Below are 21552 nucleotides of genomic sequence, written 5' to 3'. Positions count from 1 at the left end.
GTGAAACTGGTTTTCATGCAGCTCTGTATTTTTGTTCTAAAGGAAGACTGGAACAAAAAGTGATGGATAGAAACAAGTAATACAAACAATAAAAATTTAAAATTAAAATAAAAATTAAAGGTGAAGTGGAATGCCTGACTCTTAAACAACAGCTTATTTTTTTTTAGCTCCTGGAACATATTAAACTGTCCAAGTTGCTTCAGAGGAGCATTTTAAAAATCAACGTGATGCAGAGCTACAGGAGATATGTGCCCGGATCTTGCAGACAGTGGGGAAGCACTGCTGACTTCATTCGTTCACAGAAGTTCACAGAATCCCTACAGCGTGGAAACGGGCTCTTCGGCACAACAAATCCACACCGATCTTCAGAGCATTCCACTCAGACTCATGCCACTATAACCCATCTAATCTGCACATCCCTGAATACTAAGGATAATTTAATATGACCAATCCACCTAACCCGCATATTTGTGGGCTGTGGGAGGAAACCAGAGTTCCTGGAGGAAACCCACGCAGACACAGGAAGAATGTACAAATTCCAGACAATCACCTGAGAGTGAAATCGAACGCGGTTTCCTGGTGCTATGAGGCAGCAATGCTAACCATTGAGCTACCGTGCCACCCCAAATATTTAAAAATATGTTCTTTCCATTTTAGTAGGCTATTGCAAGAACTTGATCTTCTGGCTGCAGCATGGATGCACCATGGATACACTGGGGAGGTAAGGGTCTAGAGATATATTTTGGGGACCCAAGTTTGAATCTTGCCACAGTAGATGGTGGAATTTAGATTCAATGAAATCAACTTTGATTGTCAGAAGAACCCATCTGGCTCACTAATCTCCTTTGGGGAAGGACCAGCCTGCATGTGACTCCAGAGCCACAGAATGTGGTTGACTCTGAAAGGCCCAGCAAGCCAGTTATACACATTATAGCAATGCAGATATATCAGTCGCTACAAAGCCTCAGCAAAGAAGTGAAACTAGATGAACCATCAGATAATTGGCCTAAGCACCAGAAAAGACAACGGTAGGAACAGCCCTGTCTATCCTGCAAAGACCTCCTTACTAGCATTTGGGACCTCACGCCAAAATTGAGAGAGCGGTCTCACAGTCTAGCCAAGCAACAGCCTGACATAGGCGCAGAATCATATCTTGCAGACTTTGTCCCAGTCCCCACCAGCACCATGCATAGATATGTCCTGTCCCGCCAGCAGGACAGACCCAGAAGAGGTTGTGGTGCAGTGATACACAGTCAGGAGGGAGTTGCCTTGGGACTGCTCAACGTTGCCCTGTAGCCTGTGAATTGTCATGCTTTCGGGTTAAACATGGTCAAGGAAACCTTCTGCCATGTTTATCAGCCAAGGGAGGATGGTATCAGTACTCCTCCATTTTCAGCAATACTTGGAGGGGGCAACAAAGTTGGCAAATGTGAAAAGTGTATCCTGGGTAGGGGATGTCAATTCCTACCTCCATGCGTGGCTTCGCAGCAGCACTATGGATTGGGCTAGTCAGATCTTAAGGAACATTGCTGCCAGACTGGCTTTGCAACAAATGCTGAAGGAACCAACAAGTGGGAAAATTGTGAGAATTCTTCTCACTTGCATGGATGGGCAACAACATAAAAGAAATTTTGTACTATCCAGGACAAAGCAGCCCAGAAGCATCCATCCCCTTTACCGATGACACTCAGTAGCATCAGTGTGTACTATTGAGAAGATCAACTGCAGAAATTCACCAAATGACCTCAGGCGGCACCTAAAAACCTATGACCTTTTCCATCTGGAAGGCCAAGGGTAGCAGATACATGGGAACACCATTGCCTGCAAGGTCCCCTCTAAGCCATTCAACATCCTGACTTGGAAACATATTATTGTTTCGTCACTGTCATGGGGCAAAAATCCTGGAATTCCCTCCCTAAGAGTGTTGTGGGTCAACCTACAGCACCCAGGTTGCAGTGGTTCAGGGAAGTAATCACCGCCGTAACCACTTTCTCAAGAGACAGCTAATAAATGCTAGTCAGCCAGCAACACCCATGTCCCACCTCCCACGTCACACAAGCAAATAAAAACTTCTCGTATGTTGCTTTTAACTTTTCTGACCTCGCACTGCCTATATTGAAATTCATTTGCCACAGTTTTTGCCCATTCACTCAATCTTGTTCTCAAAGAAATTCAATAGTGATGATTTGATAATGATTGGGAGTGGATATCTTGATTTATTACACAGGATTGCTGAAGCTAAATCCAGTGCCTCTACCTCCACTGTGGATTCAACATATTTTATTGACCTACCAGCTAAATAAGAAGGTTACTTACTCCAAAGTCTCTCTCATCATTGTCATATAACAGTTATGAGAAAATGCATAAGGAACATGCAGGTTGGAAACCCAAGAAGTCTCAAATTTGTTCAGACATCTCAGGTGCAACTTCAACATCTGATTGTTTGTTTAATTTTATCCCTAATGGCCCAATGGCTCAGTCTGAGATATCAGGTCTGGTTCCTAATTAACTCTATAATACTGGTCTCCAAGGAACCAACTTAGCTCTGGTTCAAGGTATGAAGAATTCAGGAAGGCTTGAACTGTGCAGGATGAAGACAACATGGCAGCTCCCTGAAAATCAGTTGATATTCCTTGTGACCGTACACATGCCTTTTATTGAGACATCGAAGTTCTTGCAGTTGACAAACCCTCTGTGCTGGTGATGTGTGCATTCACATGTCTGTGTTGTCAATGACTCTCTGTTGCTGTGGAAAGTCAGCCATATGGTAAAGCTGTCCTTGCTGAATGCCTAAATTGTGAGCATTAAAACAGTAATGCACAACCAACAAATCATTAACAGGATCATCAGTACTAACAATGCTGCACAATATTTCTTGATGAAATTGCACTTTACTGAACAATGGGCTTTGGAAATTCAAATTTCACTCTCTCACTTTATAATCTGGTGACTGTGCTCTGATTATTTACAATTAATTTTTGAACAACAGAACTTCATCAATCTAGAAAAGTACCCTGCGCACTCTCAACTTGAAAAGAAAACACACAAGCATTAGCTTAGTAATATTTCTGGAGGGCATAACTTTTTCTTTAAAATGTTGAACTGCATGACAAATGAAATTCCAAAAGGAGTAAAAATTGACTGTCAAGCTGGACTATGTGTTTCAAAAAAGAGTTTGTTATTATTCTGTGAATATCGTTGAAAAGAAGAGCAGGCATAGTGAGGCCACTGCTAGTGTGAGCCGTTTTTACCCCAGTGAAACCTGAAAGAATGAATGTTCTGATATCTACACTAGGAGATCGACAACAGGAGGCTGGTTAAATGATTGAGAAGTATTAGAGGATCAAAAATACAAAATTACATTTTTGTTATGCTGGACTTGAGTAAGAAAGAATCTGTACAAGGAAACAAATACATACATCACAGCAAGCAAAAAGAACATTTCCCTGTGGAATTCTTGATTTGGAACTTTGTAAACACACAGACATGTTTGTATGCCTTAAACATTGTTTGTTCTAATGGTCTTGTAAGAGGTAAACCATGCTTGACAAATGTACTTCAGTTCCTTGAGGATGTAAAATGTAGGCTAGGTAATGGGAATCCATTACCTGTAGATATAGTACATTCAGATTCCTATGAGATTTGCAATAAGGTGTCATATAAAAGGTTACCATGCAAACGTAGAGTTCATGGTTTTGGGAGTTATATATTAGCAGTCATAGGGTGTTGGCTAACCTAAAGGAAACTGAAAATTCATTTAATGAGTCTTTTCATGTAGTCAAATAATAGTGTCATAGTGATCAGTACTGGGGCCGCAATGACTTGCAAGCTACATTTATGCCTTAGATGAAGGAACTGAGAGTATTGTAGCTAAATTTGCTGATGGCACAAAAGAAAAGAGATACATAGCAAGTTGTGAGGAGGATGCAAAGAGCCAGAAAAGGGATATAGGTAAGTTAAGTGAATGGGCACAAATTTGGCAGGTGGACAATAATGTGGAAAGTGTAATGTAATCTACTTTGGTAGGGAGATTAGAAAAGCAAAAAAAAACTTTAAATGGAGAGAGCGTGCAGAATTTTCAAGTGCAGGAGGATTGAGATGAATCTGAAGGAATCACACAAAGTGAGTATAAGAGATAACAAGGTGTAGAGCTGGATGAACACAGCTGGCTAAGCAGCATCAGAGGAGCAGGAAGACTAATGTTTTGGGCCTAGACCCTTCCTCAGAAATGGGCAAGGGGAAGGGGATTCTAAAATAAATAGGGAGAGAGGGAGATTCCTTCCCAAAATCCCCAAAACTTACTGTCCTGGTCGACCCATTGTCTCCGCCTGCTCCTGCCCCACCAAATTTATCTCCACCTGTTACAACTCAATTTTCTCCCCCTTGGTCCAGGAACTCCCTACCTATGTCCATGACACCACCCATGCCCTCCACCTCCTCCAGAACTTCCAATTCCCTGGTCCCCAACACCTCGTCTTTACCATGGACATCCAGTCCCTTTACATCTGCATTCCCCATACAGATGGCCGAAAGGCCCTCTGTTCCCTCTCCCCCATATTTATTTCAGAACTCCCTTCCCCTCCCCCATTTCTGATGAAGGGTCTAGGCCCGAAATGTCAGCCTTCCTGGTCCTCTGATGCTGCTTGGCCTGCTATGTTCATCCAGCTATACACCTTGTTACCTCAGATTCTCCAGCACCTGCAGTTCCTACTATCTCTGAAGAAAAGGGCGAGCATGCAAGTGCAGCAAGTAATCTGGAAGGTAAATTAAATGTTGGCCATTATTGGAATGGGGGCAGAATATAACTGCAGAGAAGTCCTGGTGGTGAGACCACACCTGAAGGACTGTGTATGCATTTGGTCTCCTTTTTTAGAAAGTTGGAAGCTGTACAGAGAAGGTTTATTAGGTTGAATCTGGGATGTATGGATTGTCTTATAAAGTAAGGTTGGACCTGCCGGAGTTTAAGACATTGAGGGGCAATCATGTTAAAATATAGAAGATTAGATACCGAGAAAATGTTTCCACTTATGCTGAAATCGGGAATTAAAGGTTTCAGATTTAAAATAAAGATGAGGGGGAATTTCTTGTTTCAGAGAGTTTTGAGTTTTTGGAATTCTCTTCCACAGAGAATACCAGAAGTTGGGTTGTTGAATATATCCATAGAAATAGACTAAATTGTGATCTACAAAAGAATCAATGGTTGTACAGGGCAAATAGGAAAGTGAAATATGAACTACAACTAGCTCAGCCATGAGCTAACTAATTAGTGGAACAGATTTGAGGGGCAGAATGGCCTTTTTCTACACCTAGTTCTTATGTAGGAATGTACATCTGTGGTGGGGAAGAGTTATGAGAAGAATTGATATGCTTTCCTTGGCTGATTTAGAAAATCTTAAACACTTGGAATAAAGGATCAGGTTTGAAATTTCTATTTAGCCTTTTCAAATTCTAACGTTTATAGGTTTTGATGTGCAATTAAAGTGCAGTTTGATGAATCATCCTGATTAATTGTTGAATATTTGGTACTAAATAATCTCTTAAGAGTGAAACTAGTCATGAATTGTGTTAATAGCCCTTCAAAGTGGGATATATTCGTATTTTCTTCATATTGAGTAGAGCCAACAAGAAAGCTGCTTTATATTGAACAATCTGATTTGCTGCCTAGAATAGCTTTTGTTCATAATTATGTTCCACGCCGTGCATAGACAATAATGCAACATGATCTCATTTACTTATGTCATGAAATTTAGGCACAGAAGGGCAAATACTAAGGCACATCAGGGAATGCTTTTAACAACTGATATAGAATGCATCAGCATCACATGCCAACTCATCAATCATAATGGTGACATGTGGGAGCACACAACTCTTTTGCTGAAATGGACATCAGCAAACTGATGACAGCATATAGTAATAAAAGTCACCCATCCTCTGTCTATTAGACAAAGTTCAATTTCACTTGACAATTCAACATCCTGTGAATTGGCTAAACGAGATGATTGTAGATCAGAACCTGTCCTTCCATTTAAATATCGCGGTGACTTCTCAAAATTACCTCCTCATTTTGATCGACTTTAAAATGATTAATCCAAATCACATTTTATTGCAGGATGAAAAATGTGCTGGGTTTGACAGCTAGCAGAATTTAATGTAGTCATTAACTACAGTGTCACTCAAAATAGCCTCGATAGATGCCAAAGCACAGCTATTTGTACTGATTGTGTGCTGTTACGGACAAGACTAAACTAAGATAATTTAGAAGCTCTAGTAATTAATTTAAGACCTATATTAAATGAAACATTAATTACACATGCAATCTTATGTATCTATTGGTCTTTCTGTATTTTAATTTTTTCTTATTTTCTTATTCAGAAGTAGATGAAAAGAGGGAGAACAATCCACAAGGTGAGGTAGGTTGAACAACATTATTTACAATTTCCTGCAAAAATGGGTTGATCAAATTCCTGTTATTAAGTGACAACATTGAAATTCTAAGGCTCCTGTGGATAAACATTTTTATAGCTATTTTAAGAACTCCTTCACAGTGTTGTAAACTGTTAAAATTTGTGTACACTCATTTTACGCAAAGTGACATCTTATTCTAAAGCTATTATTTACCAGCTAAGCAGTAAATGCATAAGATAGAAAAATTACTGGGGGATAAAAAGGGTTTAAAATCAAAAAATATTGTTATGATTAAAATAACAAGCATCTGAAATATGGATTGAGGAGTTGGAAATTGCCGAGAACCAGCAAGTGTGATTGGTGAGGCATGAAAAATCCAACTCTGATGATATTCATGACAGGCCTTTGCTAAATGGGAAAAGATACCTAATTTTAAGATATGTGATGAGCACTCTGCAAACTGTTGATTGGCTGCTAGTTAATTTTTGTATGTGTGTGGATGGGAAAGGGCCAGAGATGTGATTGCCATTTATGTCAGTCAGCACTTCATGGAGCAGAGGTGCAATTAGCCCATTTTGGAATCATTCACTTTCAGGTAAAGGGGAATGTACCAGTTCAATAGCCCCCAGTTCTGTGACGCTGTGCAGGAGTTGTCGATGTCAGGGTGATCAGATTGACGAAGCTACAATCTCATTCCAGTAGGAAAAGAGTGTTTAAGCCATTTGTAGAATCATAATTAGAGGTGGTGTAGCTGGTGAATGCCAACTGCATTACACCTAAGACCTGGTAGCAATATCAAAAGGAATTCAATGGTATCTCCAGTACTGATAAGATTCTTATTCCGCACTCTGATCTGTCACCTTACCTCACACTACTTATTGTTTCAATACTCACAACCCTTACCTTCCCCATTCCCATCACTTTTTTTTCTAGCAGCAGCACCGATATCTTACATTTTGGCAGTGATTTGCGCTTTGTAAAATGTTCCAAGGGGCTTTATAGGAGACTTATCAAATAAAATTTGACATTAAGCTCCATAAGGAGAGATTCGAATAGATAACCTGAAACATCAAAGATAGAGGTTTTAAAGACTGAAAGGAAGTGAGAGATTTAGGGAGGGCATTCCAGAGCTTTGGTTCTAGGCAGCTGATACCGGTGGTGGTGAAATTAATGTTGTAGATGCTCAAGAGGCCAGAATTAGCTGGACGTAGATATCTTTGAGTGTTATGGATCTGATTACAGAGATACGAAGAGAATGGAGGAATGTGAAAACTAGGATCATAATTTTAAAATGAAAGCCCTAGTTGACCAGAAGAAAATGTAGATTAGTGAGCACAGAAATGAAAGGGGAATGATACTGTGGGAGTAAGGACGCAGATAGCAGTGTTTTGGACGATAAGTTAACGTGGCGTAGAGCATAAAAGCAGAGTAGGGTGCTCACTTTACTAATTTCCTTTGGGTGCTGCTGGCAAACTCTAAACCTGATCCTGCCTTTACAATCTACCTTTCCCACCCAATCTTGGCTCTTAGTTCTTCACTGTTCTGCCAAGTTTCCTGCAACATTATTCTGACATGATATCAATACCTTTATAACTTTTCACGAAGCAATAAACTGGTGCACAATATGGAACAGGAACATACTGGAGATATTTCTTCCAAGTCTTTTCCACATTAGGAAGGACTTGCCTTGGTTATTACAAACAGCACACAATGGAACCAGATCATCTGTTCCATCAAAGGTTTGATCATCTTACCCTCTTCTCAATAAATTCTCTCCCACATATACCATGCATGATAATGTGGCCCTGTTTTGCTCTCACATTACCCTCCCTGCCTACCCCTGTGACAAGCTGCTAACTTTTATCCCTCCCTAAACAGAAATAGTGTCCTCTGTTCAAAGTTTCGAAATCTCCCATCCCCCTTCCACATTCCAAAACCAGCCCTGCTTGTCCCCACCCCACTAACCTGTCCTTCCTCCCACCTATCCCCTCCTCCCACTTCCTCTCCCCTCCCCCAAATAGCAGTAGGGAGATCGAAGAACTCATTGGCCGGCAGATTGTTGAAAAGTGCAAACGTAGCAGGGTTGTTGTTATGGGTGACTTCAACTTTCCCAGTATTGATTGGAACCTCCTTCGTGCAGATGGTTTGGATGGAGCCGTTTTTGTCAGGTGTGTTCAGGAGGGTTTCCTTACTCAGTATGTGGACAGGCCAATGAGGGGGGAGGCCATTTTGGATTTGGTGCTCGTCAATGAGCTAGGACAGGTGTCAGATCTCCTGGTGGGAGAACACTTTGGTGACAGTGACCACAACAGCCTCACATTTACCATAGCCATGGAAGGGGAAAGGAGCAGTTACCAGGGGAAGATTTTTAACTGGGGAAAAGGAAACTATGACGCAATCAGGCAGGAGTTGGGAAGTACAGATTGGAGCAATTGTTCCACAGAAAGGGCACAGCAGAAATGTGGAGACTGTTTCAGGAGCAGTTGCTGCGAGTGATGCATAAATTTTCTCCTCTGAGACAGGTAAGAAGGGGTAAGATTAAGGAGTCTTGGATGACGGGAACAGAGGTGCCTCTCGTCAAAAAGAAAAAGGCAGCGTACGTAAGGTGGAGGAAGCAAGGGTCTAGCACAGCTTTAGAGGATTACAGGCTTGCTCGGAAGGAGCTCAAAAGTAGACTGAGGAGGGCCAGGAGGGGGCACGAAAAAGGCTTGGCAGGAAGGATTAGGGAGAACCCGAAGGCATTTTACTCATACGTGAGGAATAAGAGAATGATCAGGGAGAAGGTAGGGCCGATCAGGGATAGCGTAGGGAACTTGTGTGTGGAGTCTGAGTAGATAGAGGAAAGCCTAAATGAGTTTTTTGCTTCGGTTTTCACTAAGGAAAGGGACCTTGTTGTGAATGAGAACTTTGAGGAGCAGGAAAACAGACTTGAACAGATCAAGATTGAGGAAGTTGATGTGCTGGAAATTTTGGCAAACATTAAGATTGATAAGTCCCCAGAGCCAAACCAGATTTATCCGAGGTTGCTCCAGGAAGCGAGAAAGGAGGTTGCTAGGCCGCTGGCGAAGATCTTTGCTTCCTCACTCTCCACGGGAGTCGTACCGGAAGATTGGAGGGAGGCAAATGTTGTTCCTCTTTTCAAGAAAGGGAATAGGGAAATCCCTGGGAATTACAGACCAGTCAGTCTTACATCTGTGGTCAGCAAGGTTTTGGAAAGAATTCTGAGGGATAGGATTTATGACTATTTGGAAAAGCATAACATGATTAAAGGGAGTCAGCATGGCTTTGTGAGGGGCAAGTCATGCCTTACAAATCTTATTGAGTTCTTTGAGGAAATCACGAGACAGGTTGACGAAGGTCGAGCAGTGGATGTGTTGTACATGGACTTCAGCAAGGCATTTGATGAGGTTCCCCATGGCAGGCTCATTCATAAAGTCAGGAAGTATGGGATACAGGGTGATTTGGCTGTCTGGATTCAGAATTAGTTGGCTGACAGGAGGCAGAGAGTGGTTGTAGATGATTAGTATTCTGCCTGGAGGTCAGTGCTGAGTGGTGTCCCGCAGGGCTCTGTTCTTGGGCCTCTGCTCTTTGTAGTTTTTATAAATGACTTGGGTGAGGAGGTTGAGGGGTGGGTTAGTATGTTTGCTGATGACACAAAGGTTGGAGGTACTGTTGATAGTATCGAGGGCTATTGCAGGCTTCAGCGAGACATTGACAGAATGCAGAGCTGGGCTGAGAAATGGCAGATGGAGTTCAACCTGGACAAATGCAAAGTGATGCATTTTGGAAGGGTCGAACTTAAATCCTGAATATAGTATTAAAGGCAGGATTCTCGGCAGTGTGGAGGAACAGCGGGATCTTGGTGTTCAAGTGCATAGCTCCCTCAAAGTTGCCACCCAAGTGGATAAGATTGTTAAGAAAGCATATGGTGTTTTGGCTTTCATTAACAGGGGGAATCGAGTTTAAGAGCCGTGAGATTATGCTGCAGCTCTACAAAACCCTGGTGAGACCACACTTAGAATATTGTGTCCAGTTCTGGTCGCCCTATTATAGGAAAGATGTGGAGGCTTTGGAGAGGGTGCAAAGGAGGTTTACCAGGATGCTGCCTGGATTGGAGGGCTTGTCTTACGAGGAGAGGTTGACTGAGCTCGGACTTTTCTCTCTGGAGAGAAGGAGGAAGAGAGGTGACCTGATCGAGGCGTACAAGGTAATGAGGGGCATGGATAGAGTCGATAGCCAGAAACTTTTCCCCCAGGACAGGATTGACTGCCACAAGGGGTCATAGTTTTAAGGTGTTAGGAGGAAGGTATAGAGGAGACGTCAGAGGGAGGTTCTTCACCCAGAGAGTTGTGAGCGGATGGAATACTTTGCCAGTGGAAGTCGTGGAAGCGGAGTCATTAGTGACATTTAAGCGACTGCTGGACATGCACATGGACAGCAGTGAATTGAGGGGAATGTAGGTTAGGTTATTTTATTTTTGGATTAGGATTATTCCACGGCACAACATCGTGGGCCGAAGGGCCTGTACTGTGCTGTACTTTTCTCTGTTCTATGTAACTGGACTCAATATGGTGACAACTCCTCAAGACTGCTCACCACAGCTGACTTAAGACTTTTTGATCTTTGCACAAGGTTGATCTTTTAGTTTTTAATGAATCATTGCAAACACATTTAAAGTGCTCCAAGATTAACCACCTCACAATAATGGCCATATTTCCTTTGTGGCATTTTGAACACCCCATAGCTGTGTATAAAGATTAACTGTGAAGGCCAGAGGGATTACTGGGGAATTAGAAGGATGGTAGTGGAACAGATCCTTATGAATTAGTTACTGATGCAGAGCTAATACTGATGTAGCACTTCAAACTCATACTCTCCTCATTACCCTTCACCGACTGGCTCCCTCAACTTCTCAGGCTTCTCTATCTTCTTCACGAGTGGCTACAAGGACTGTCTGTTTTGCATGACAATTTGTGGGGAATGGAGGAAAACTAAGATGATTCTGGAGCTCCCTCAGGTATTCTGGAAGGGGCTTTTGATGGCAACATTGCTCAGCCTCTGCATTCAAATTCCTATGAAGCCACAGGAGTTTATATATCCTTGTCTTGAAGCAGCCAATCACTGACCTAATGGAATAGGTAGAAGGAAGAGACAACTGAAGGCTGGCATTGAATGAAAACTGCCAGGAAATGCACATATACCTTTATTTTCTTCATCCACTCATGAGCTGTGGGCATCACTTGCCGATTGCTGATTATCCCCTGATCTGTCTCGAGTTGTTTTCTAGGACTATTGCAGAGAGCAGTTAAGAGTCAACCACATTTCTGTGGGTCTGGAGTTGCATGTAGGCCAGACCAGGTTCCTTTCCTCAAAAGAGCATTAGTGATCCAACTGGGACAACGGACAACGGTTACCATTAGGCCACCTTTCCATTCGGACTCCTTTTATTGAATTCAAATTTCACCCATGCCACGCTGGGATGTGAACCCATTTCCCCAAAGCATTATCCTGGGGTCTTATTTACTAGCCCAATGATCTTGTGACAACACCATTGCCTCCTATGCATTATTTATTGCCTGTTGTCACACACCAGCTGCTCTTTTTGTCCAAGAATATTCTGAGTTCTTTGTACAGAGATTGAGAACAATTTGTCTGTCTTCAATTATTACCTGGACTCTTGCAGAGTCCCAGAGCTTTCTTTGTGGTTTGTTTGCTTTCATGGGGAAGATGACAGAATTATTCCGCTTGCGGAAGAGTATATTTGCTGCATGCTGAATAATGTAAATTCACCAACGTTGCAAGTGTTTTCTGATGCAGCGCACAATGACTCGATCCATTTAAATCTTAATAGTGAGAGGCACTGCTGCGTGTGCCCATCTGTGAGCATTTGCTGCTCAAGGTTAAATGCTCTATTTGTGGAAGTGAAGGCTCTGGGAACATTGTTCCACACTGCAACTAAAGCAATAGATCATATGTGGAAGAATTGAGTGCTGTGAGGGTTCCAGTGCTCAGTTTTTCTTTATATGCATCAGCAGTTGTCATTTTTTACTGTCATGTTCACTGCATCTCCTCTTCCTTTATCTGTAAGTGAGGATGCTGCAAAATATCCATTTTAAAAGCAACACATATGGTTGGCGATCTTGTATGATGTACTGAAGCTGTTAAAGTCTTTTTGCCTCATCAATATTCGGCGTTAGAGGCCAAAACATCTGCTGCAAGCATATTTACAGCATAAGATCATCAAACAGAGACTTAACTGCATACTGCCGAGGACCCCTTTAAAAACAGTGGGATGCAGTCAGTTTGCTGATTGATTGGAAAAAGAATCACAGGGCTGGGCTAGGAAGTTGAAAAAACCCAGCATTCCCACTTCCAGTTTGTGAAAGCTGAAGGACCTTTGTTTATATATTCCACTTAGTTCATTGCTTTGTTCAGAAAGTTGGCTTGTACCGTTTAATGCAAACTGAATCGACATGGTGAACACTAAAGTGCGGAAGACTCTATTGGGTGCAGAGTACTGCTGGCCCCAAATTACAACCCACTGCTTTTACACAGCCCGATCCAGTTTGATTCTTGATCTCTTCCAGTATCACTTTCCCTCACTCCCCATCCCACTCCATCACAACGTGTGCAAGTTTAGACTTAACAATAAAACATTATGTAACACCATCTTGCAATTCACCGTGTAACAGTAACTAAAATATTGATTCCTATGGATCAGAATTGTGCTGAGCCGTATTAATTCTGGAAAAAGTGAAAATGTGAGAGCAGGATTCAAATTTATTCATATTCTTGGAACACTAATATGATTTCTAGGAAGTGTTTATGCGCTAAAATTTATAAAAGGATTTCAAACTGAAAAAGAAATTTCACCATCGAGAACGTGAAGATGGTTCAGGTTTGTGAGATAAATGTGTGATCACAAATAACAGGATGTTTTTAATAGAACCACTGGGGTAGAATATTTCTTGCTTCTCACAGATTCATAGAGATGTACAGCAAGGAAATGGACCCTTTGGTCCAACTTGTCCAAGCTGACCAGCTATCCTAAATTAATCTCATCCCCTTTGCCACCATTTGGCCCTGATCCTCTAAACTCTTGCTATTTGTATATCCATCCAGATGCCTTTTAAAATGTTGTAATTGTACCAGCCTCCACCACTTCCTCTGGCAGCTCATTCCATACATGCACCACCTTCTGTGTGAAAATGTTGCCCCTTAGACCCCTTTTATATCCTTCCGCTCTCAATTTAAACCAATGCCCTCTATTTTTGCCCCCCCCCCCCCCCACCCTAGGAAAAAGGCATTGGCTAGTCACCCTATTCATGCCCCTCATGATTCTATAAACTTCTGTAAGGTCACCTCTCAAGCTTCTGATGCTCCAGAGAAAATAGTTATGGCCTATTCAGCCTCTCCCTATAACCCAGACCGTCCAAACTTGGCAACATCCTTGTGAATCTTTTCTGAATGAATTCAAGTTTTACAACATCCTTCCAATAGCAGGGAGGCCAGAACTGAATGCACTACTCCAAAAGTAGCCTAACCAATGTCATTTACAGCCACAACATAAACCTCCCAAATCCTTGTACCCAATGCACTACCGAATAAAGCAAGCATACCAAATACTTTCTTCACTATCCTGTCTAACTGAAACTCCACTTTCAAGGAACTATGAACCTGGACTCCAAGGTCTCTTTGCTCAGCAGCAGTCACCAGGACCTTGTCATTAAGTGTATAAAGCCTGCCTGATTTGTCTTTCCAAACTGTAGCACCTCACATTTGTCTAAATTAAATTCCATCTCCCACTCCTTGGCCCATCAGCCCATCTGATCAAGGTCCTCTGGAACTCAGAGAACCTTCTTTGCAAACCACCACCCATTTTAGTGCCATCTGCAAAGTTACTAACAACACCTGGAGATAGCAAGGACTACAGATGCTGGAAGTCAGAGTTGATAAAATGTGGAGCTGGCAGAGCACAGCAGTTCAGACAGCATCTGAGAAGCAGGGAATTCGCCGTTTTGGGTCAGGACTGGTGAGGGGGAAAGCAGCTCAGAAATAAATAGAGCGAGGGGGCTGGGGCTGGGCGAAGGTAGGTGGGATGGTGATAGGTGGATGCAAATAAGGGGTTGTAAAGATTGGCCTATGGGAAGGGTGGAGCAGATAGGTGAGAAAGAAGATGGCCAGGTTGTGTGAGGTCAAGGAGGCGACGATGAGGCTGGGGGTGAGGAAATTTTGAAGCTGTTGAGGCCATTGAGCTGCAAGGTCCTGAGGCAGAATATAAAGTGTTGCTCCCCCAGTTTACGAGTGGCCCCATTGTGACAGTGGAGGAGTCCCAGGATGGGCATGTCCCTAAGGGGGCGGGAGGGGGAGTTGAAATGGCTGGAAGCTGGAAGGTGTTATTGATTGGAGCATACAGAGTACAGATGCTCCATATATTGGTCATCAAGTCCGTGCTTTGTCCTTCTGATATAGAGGAGGCCACACCGGCAGCAAAGAATGCAATGGTGCATTACTAACCATACCTCATATTCATATCCAGATCATTGATATAAATGGCGAAAAGCAGGAACCCAGCATCAATTTCTGTGGCACACCGCTGGTCACAGTTCTCTAGTCAGAAGAGCAACCTTCCACCACCAACAAATTTTTTTCTACCTTCAAGCCAGTCCTATATCCAATAGTTAATTCTCCCTGTATTCTATATGATCTAACTTGCTAACCAAAATACCATGCGGAACCTTGTTGAATGCCTTACTGTAGCCCATTTAGATCATATTCACTGGTCAGTCTTCATCAATCCTCTTTGTTACTTCATCAAAAAATTCAATCAAGTTCAGGAGACATGATTTCCCACAGACAAAGCCATGTTGACTATCCCTAATCAGTCTTTACCTTTACAAATACATGTAAATCCTGACCCTCAGGCTCCCTTCCAACAACTTGCCCACCACTGATATCATGCTCACTGGTCTATAGATCTCTGGCTTTTCCATACTACCTTTCTTAAACAGTGGCACCGTGTTATCTAACCTTCAGTCTTCAGGCACCTCAACTGTGACTATCGATTATTCACTATCTCAGCAAGGGGCCCAGCAATCACTTCCCTAGCTTCCCGCAATGTTCTAGGGAACACTTGATCAGGCTTTGGGGCTTTATTCACCTTTATGTGGTTGACGATGTCCAACATCTCCTCCTGTGTAATATGGATATTTTTCAAGATGTCACTATTTATTTCTCCATGTTCCCTAGCTTCCACAACCTTTTCCACAGTTATCACTGATGCAAAATACTCATTTAGTTTCTCCCACATCTCCTATGGTTCCACACATAGATCAGCAAGGCTGTCTTTAAGGAGAAATATTCTCTCTCTAGTTTCCCTTTTGTTCTTAATGTATTTGTAGAATCCCTTTGGATTCTCCTTCACTATATTTGCCAAAGCTATCTCATGTCTGCTTTTTACCCTCCTGATTTCTCTCTTAAGAATATTTCTACTGCCCCTTTATACTCTTCTAGGGATTCACTTGAATTCTTCTGTTTGTGCCTGACATGTTTCCTTCTTTTTTTGAACCAAAACTTCAATTTCACTCATCATCCAGCATTCCCTACACCTACCAGCCTTGCTGTTCACCATAACAGGAACATATTGTATCTGGACTCTCATTATCTCATTTTTTTTTTAAGGCTTCCCACTTCCCAGTCATCCCTTTACCAGCAAATATCAGCCTTCAATCAACTTTTGAAAGTTCTTCGCTAATATCATCGAAATTAGCCTTCCTCCAATTTAGAACTTTAACTTTAAATCCAGTCTATCCTTTTCTATCACGGTTTTGAAACTAATAGAATTATGATCATTGGCCCCAAAGTCCTCCCCCACTGACACCTCAGTCACCTGCCATGCCTTATTTTCTAAGAATAGGCCAAGTTTTACTCCTTCTCTAGTAAGTACATCCACATTCTGAATCAGAAAATTTTCCTGTACACACTTAATTCCTCTCCATCTAAGGCCTTAACACTGTGGTAGTCTCAGTTTATGTTTGGAAAGTTAAAATCCCCTACCGTAACCCCCCTATTATTCTTACAGATAACTGAGATCTCCTCACAAATTTGTTTCTCAATTTCCTGCTGTCTGTTAGAGGATCTATAGTACAATCCCAACAAGGTAATCATCTCTTTCTTATTTCTCAGTTCCACCCAAATAAACATCACTGGATATTCTCCCAGTACTACGTTTCCTAAATCCAAATGTAATGTTATCACTAATCAAAAATATCATTCCCCCTCCTCTTTTGCCCACCCACTTTCTATCCTTTCTTTTACATCTGTACTCTGGAATATTAAGCTGCCAGTCCCGTCTATCCCTGAGCCATGTCTCTGTAATCACTATGATATCCCAATCCTATGTTCCCAACCATGCCCTGAGTTCATCTGCCTTTCTTGTTAGGCCTCCTGCATTGAAGTAAATGCAGTTTATTTTATCAGTCTTACCTCATCCTCTGTTTTGTTCCTGCCTGCTCTGGTTATTGACATCAAATGCCAACTCTCCAACACTTCCTCCTACCGCCCCCTTGATCATGACCTCAACACCGAGCACCAAACCATCATTTCCAACACCATCCATGACCTCATCACCTCAGGTGACCTTCCACCCACAGCCTCCAACCTCATTTCTCCCCAACCCCGCATGGCCCGTTCCCACCTCCTTCCCAAAATCCACAAACCCGCCTGCCCTGTTCGAACGATGATCTCAGCCTGTTCCTGCCCACCGAACTCATCTCCACCTATCTGGACTCCATTTTCTCCCCCTTGGTCCAGGAACTCCCCACTTACATCCGTGACACCACCCATGCCCTCCATCTCCTCCAGAACTTCCAACTCCCTGGCCCCCAACACCTCATTTTCACCATGGACGTCCAGTCCCTATACACCTGCATTCCTCATGCAGATGCCCTTAAGGGTCTCCGCTTCTTCCTGTCCCGCAGGCCCGACCAGTCCCCCTCCACCGACAGCCTCATCCGTCTAGCCGAACATGTCCTCACCCTCAACAACTTCTCTTTCGATTCCTTCCACTGCCTACAGACAAAGGGGGTGGCCATGGGTACCCGCATGGGCCCCAGCTATGCCTGCCTCTTTGTAGGTTACGTGGAACAACCCCTCTTCCGTACCTACACTGGCCCCAAACGCCACCTCTTCCTCCGTTACATTGATGACAGTATCGACGCCGCCTCTTGCTCCCAAGAGGAGCTCAAACAATTCATCCACTTCACTAACACTTTCCTCCCCAACCTCAAATTCACCTGGGCCATCTCCAACACATCCCTCACCTTCCTGGACCTCTCTGTCTCCATCTCAGGCAACCAGCTAGTAACTGATGTCCATTTCAAGCCCACCGACTCCCACAGCTACCTGGACTACACCTCCTCCCACCCACCCCCCTGCAAAAATTCCATCCCCTATTCCCAATTCCTTTGCCTCCGCCACATCTGCTCCCAGGATGAGGCATTCCACTCCCGCACATCCCAGATGTCCAGGTTCATCAAGGACCGCAACTTTCCCCCCACAGTGGTCGCGAACGCCCTTGACCACGTCTCCCGCATTTCCCGCAACACATCCCTCACACCCTGCCCCCGCCACAACCTCCCAAAGAGGATCCCCCTCGTTCTCACACACCACCCCACCAACCTCCAGATACAATGCATCATCCTCCGACACTTCCACCATCTAGAATCCGACCCCACCACCCAAGACATTTTTCTATCCCCACCCTTGTCTGCCTTCCGGAGAGACCACTCTCTCTGTGACTCCCTTGTCCGCTCCACACTCCCCTCCAACCCCACCACACCCGGCACCTTCCCCTGCAACCGCAGGAAATGCTACACTTGTCCCCACACCTCCTCCCTCACCCCCATCCCAGGCCCCAGGATGACTTGCCATATTAAGCAGAGGTTCACCTGCACATCTGCCAATGTAGCATACTGTATCTACTGTACCCGTGTGGCTTCCTCTACATTGGGGGAATCAAGCAGAGGCTTGGGGACCGCTTTGCAGAACACCTCCGCTCAGTTTGCAATAAACAACTGCACCTCCCAGTCGTGAACCATTTTAACTCCCCCTCCCATTCTTTAGATGACATGTCCATCATGGGCCTCCTCCAGTGCCACAATGATGCCACCCGAAGGTTGCAGGAACAGCAACTCATATTCCGCTTGGGAACCCTGCAGCCCAATGGTATCAATGTGGACTTCACCAGCTTCAAAATCTCCCCCTTCCCCCATTGCATCCGAAAACCAGCCCAGCTCGCCCCCACCTCCCTAACCTGTTCTTCCTCTCACCTATCCCCTCCTGCCACCTCAAGCCGCACCTCCATTTCCTACCTACTAACCTCATCCCGCCCCCTTGACCTGTCCGTCCTCCCCGGACTGAACTATCCCCTCCCCACCTATACACTCCTCTCCACCTATCTAACTTCAGTCTGCCTCCCCCTCTCTCCCTATTTATTTCAGTTCCCTCTCCCCATCCCCCTTTTCTGATGAAGGTTCTAGGCCTGAAACGTCAGCTTTTGTGCTCCTGAGATGCTGCTTGGCCTGCCGTGTTCATCCAGCTTCACACTTTGTTATCTTGGATTCTCCAGCATCTGCAGTTCCCATTGTCTCTGGTTATTTGACTTGCTCCTTTTCCCAACTGTACTAGTCTCAGACTGATCTTATTTCTCGCCATCTCCCTGGGTCCCCAAACATGCCCAGCCCCTCACTTGTTTAAATCCTCGGTACAGCTTTAGTAAATTTTCCTGCCAGTATATTAGTCCTCTTCCAATTCAGGCCCTTCTTGTACAGGTTACATCTACCCCAGAAAAGATTCCAATGATACAAAAATGTGAATCCTTCTCTCCAACACCAGCTCCTCAGCCAAGCATTCATCTGTTCCATCCTCCTATTCCTACCCTTAATAGCTTGTCGCATCACATGTTCCCGTTGGTAATAAAAATGGTTTGTCAAAGTAAGCATACATTTTTGCTATTTTGACTAGCTCATAATTTTTAGAAAGGTTTATCACTAATATATTCTGAGTCTTTCCGTATACTCCTCAGGATTGATTAGTAAATCTGTGCAGTCCCACTGACTGAATAACATTGATGTGTTTTTGTTTTAATTTCCAGAATGCTGAGATGTCACCTCAACAAAGAAAGAAGAGTGTATATACACCTCCAACTATGAAAGGTACTGTTCAGGTACTGTTCCAAATTCTGCTTGTGCATATGTACTGCCCATTAGCTAAAGCTGATTGGAGCTCTTCAGTCCTAGCTTACGTCAGCAAGTCCTTCCATTGTGAACTGGGTTGAACTAGTTCTCATCCAAAAAAAAGCAGTGAACAAATTAAAAGATTTGCAATGAATTAGTAATAAGTGATTCATCAACCTATTGGCTTTACACATGCAGCAAATTAACTTACTGGTGATTTTGCCATCCTTATTTTGTCACTTTCACCCAGAATCAGACAGAAATCTAAATTAATTGTAATTAGATCTGGCCACGTGAAAAATCATTATTTTACTTATTTATTACAGATAGCAGGACAAAGGTCACCATTGCGAGAGTCAATTCCGTTTCTCCACATTTAGTGCCTCATGAATATAGAATGGGAAGGTTAAATTAGAATGGAAATTGAAGATTTCTTCTGCCATTGACACCATCACTTAAAGTGCATTTTTTTTTCTGACCGAGCAGCCATGTTTCCCTGCAGTGGATACGCATTCACAAGGGTGGCCAGCAGGAAGTTCTTTTTCACTCATTTTGAACAATCTGTTCGCAGTAAGGGATTTGAAACTAGACATTAAAGGAGAAAAGAAAGCTCTTCCTTTGAGAGGTGTTGGCTAAGGTTGCCACATTTGGATGTTAAAATCAAAATTATTTACAATACTTTCACGAAAATCAACGATTGTGTAAGTGGGTGTTTTTACCAACATAGAACACATTTGATCACTTCACAGTCACTGCCATTCCAAATGACAATACCTGTTGCTACATCAATAAGTATCATAAAGCAAACAGTCAGTTTAGTGCACGACTTTTAATCAAACATAACTTAAGAAAATAACTAATTAAATGTTTAATTACCAGTGCGCACATAGATGCAGACAGATGCACACACACACATACACATACACACAAAATATATATACGTGGGTGTGAGCACACATACACACACCCATTTTTCTCTGCTGCTCCTCTTCATTGCTCTCCTAATAGCTGTCCTTGGAGATCGCTGTTGCATCTAGTACTAGTTCTCATCCAAAACAAAAAGCAGTGAACAAATTAAAAGGTTTGCAATGAATTAGTAATAGGTGATTCATCAACCTATTGGCTTTACACATGTAGCAAATTAACTTACTGGTGATTTTGCCATCATTACTAGCTTCAATGATGCAAAACTATAGAACTGTAAACATCATTAGTTTTCAAAAATTGCTCAGTATCACTACTGCCCAGAAGTTCTGGGTGAGTGTTTTTTAAAGAATTCACTGACAAGGAACTAGTATGGCTGTGAAGGTAACATTTTAGTGACGTGTGCATTTTAAATATTAAAGAAACCTGCCACACACTTACAAAGTTCACTTGAATGTTCTTCATGTGTATACTGCTACCACCAGACCTCAGATCAGGTTCCCCAATTCATTCTGATTGCAGATGGAATAACCCAAGTAGTTAGGCTGCTGGCAGAGCAGGGTTGAACTGGCTCCTCTACTTTATTCAAGCACGCCCTCAATTGGTTGCAACAAGATTCTCTTGTGGCCACCTTCCTTCTGGATCCAAATGAAGATTATGGCTTAAATGAGTCAATTTAAACAGGCGTTCCTGAATTAACAAATGAATGAATTGATTAATTACTGCATGCAAGAAGAAATCTGTGCCTTTACAAATCCAGGGATCATACCAGCGTCAAGTGATGCTAGCTGAACTTTGAAATATCCCAGCCACTTTTCAAAGGCCAAATTTTGAAAGATGCCAACTTAACCAGGACTTTTTGAACTAATAAAAAAAGTGGGCATTAATCAATTACCACACAAGAGAAAAAATACCAACACAAAGAAGTGCACCCATTCATTGTCTGAGCCTTGGTTAACATCATATTTTCATTTCTAACTGGTCTCTT

The 21552-nt window shown here is 42.9% G+C and overlaps 1 protein-coding gene across 4 annotated transcripts in view; it reads left to right on the top strand.

The window, feature by feature from the left end:
* ppp1r1c (protein phosphatase 1, regulatory (inhibitor) subunit 1C) overlaps nt 1-21552 on the top strand; it is a 118157-nt gene that overhangs the window by 38879 nt on the left and 57726 nt on the right. For all 4 annotated transcript variants that reach the window (XM_048534615.2, XM_048534613.2, XM_059647663.1 and 1 more), the window contains 2 exons: nt 6373-6410; nt 19559-19619. In XM_048534615.2, coding sequence (XP_048390572.1) covers nt 6373-6410; nt 19559-19619 — 99 coding nt within the window. The remainder of the gene's footprint in view (nt 1-6372; nt 6411-19558; nt 19620-21552) is intronic.

The sequence above is a fragment of the Stegostoma tigrinum genome, chromosome 7 (assembly GCF_030684315.1).
Source record: "Stegostoma tigrinum isolate sSteTig4 chromosome 7, sSteTig4.hap1, whole genome shotgun sequence".
NCBI classification, from domain to species: Eukaryota; Metazoa; Chordata; class Chondrichthyes; order Orectolobiformes; family Stegostomatidae; genus Stegostoma; species Stegostoma tigrinum.
This window is presented reverse-complemented; position numbering and strand designations above follow the sequence as displayed.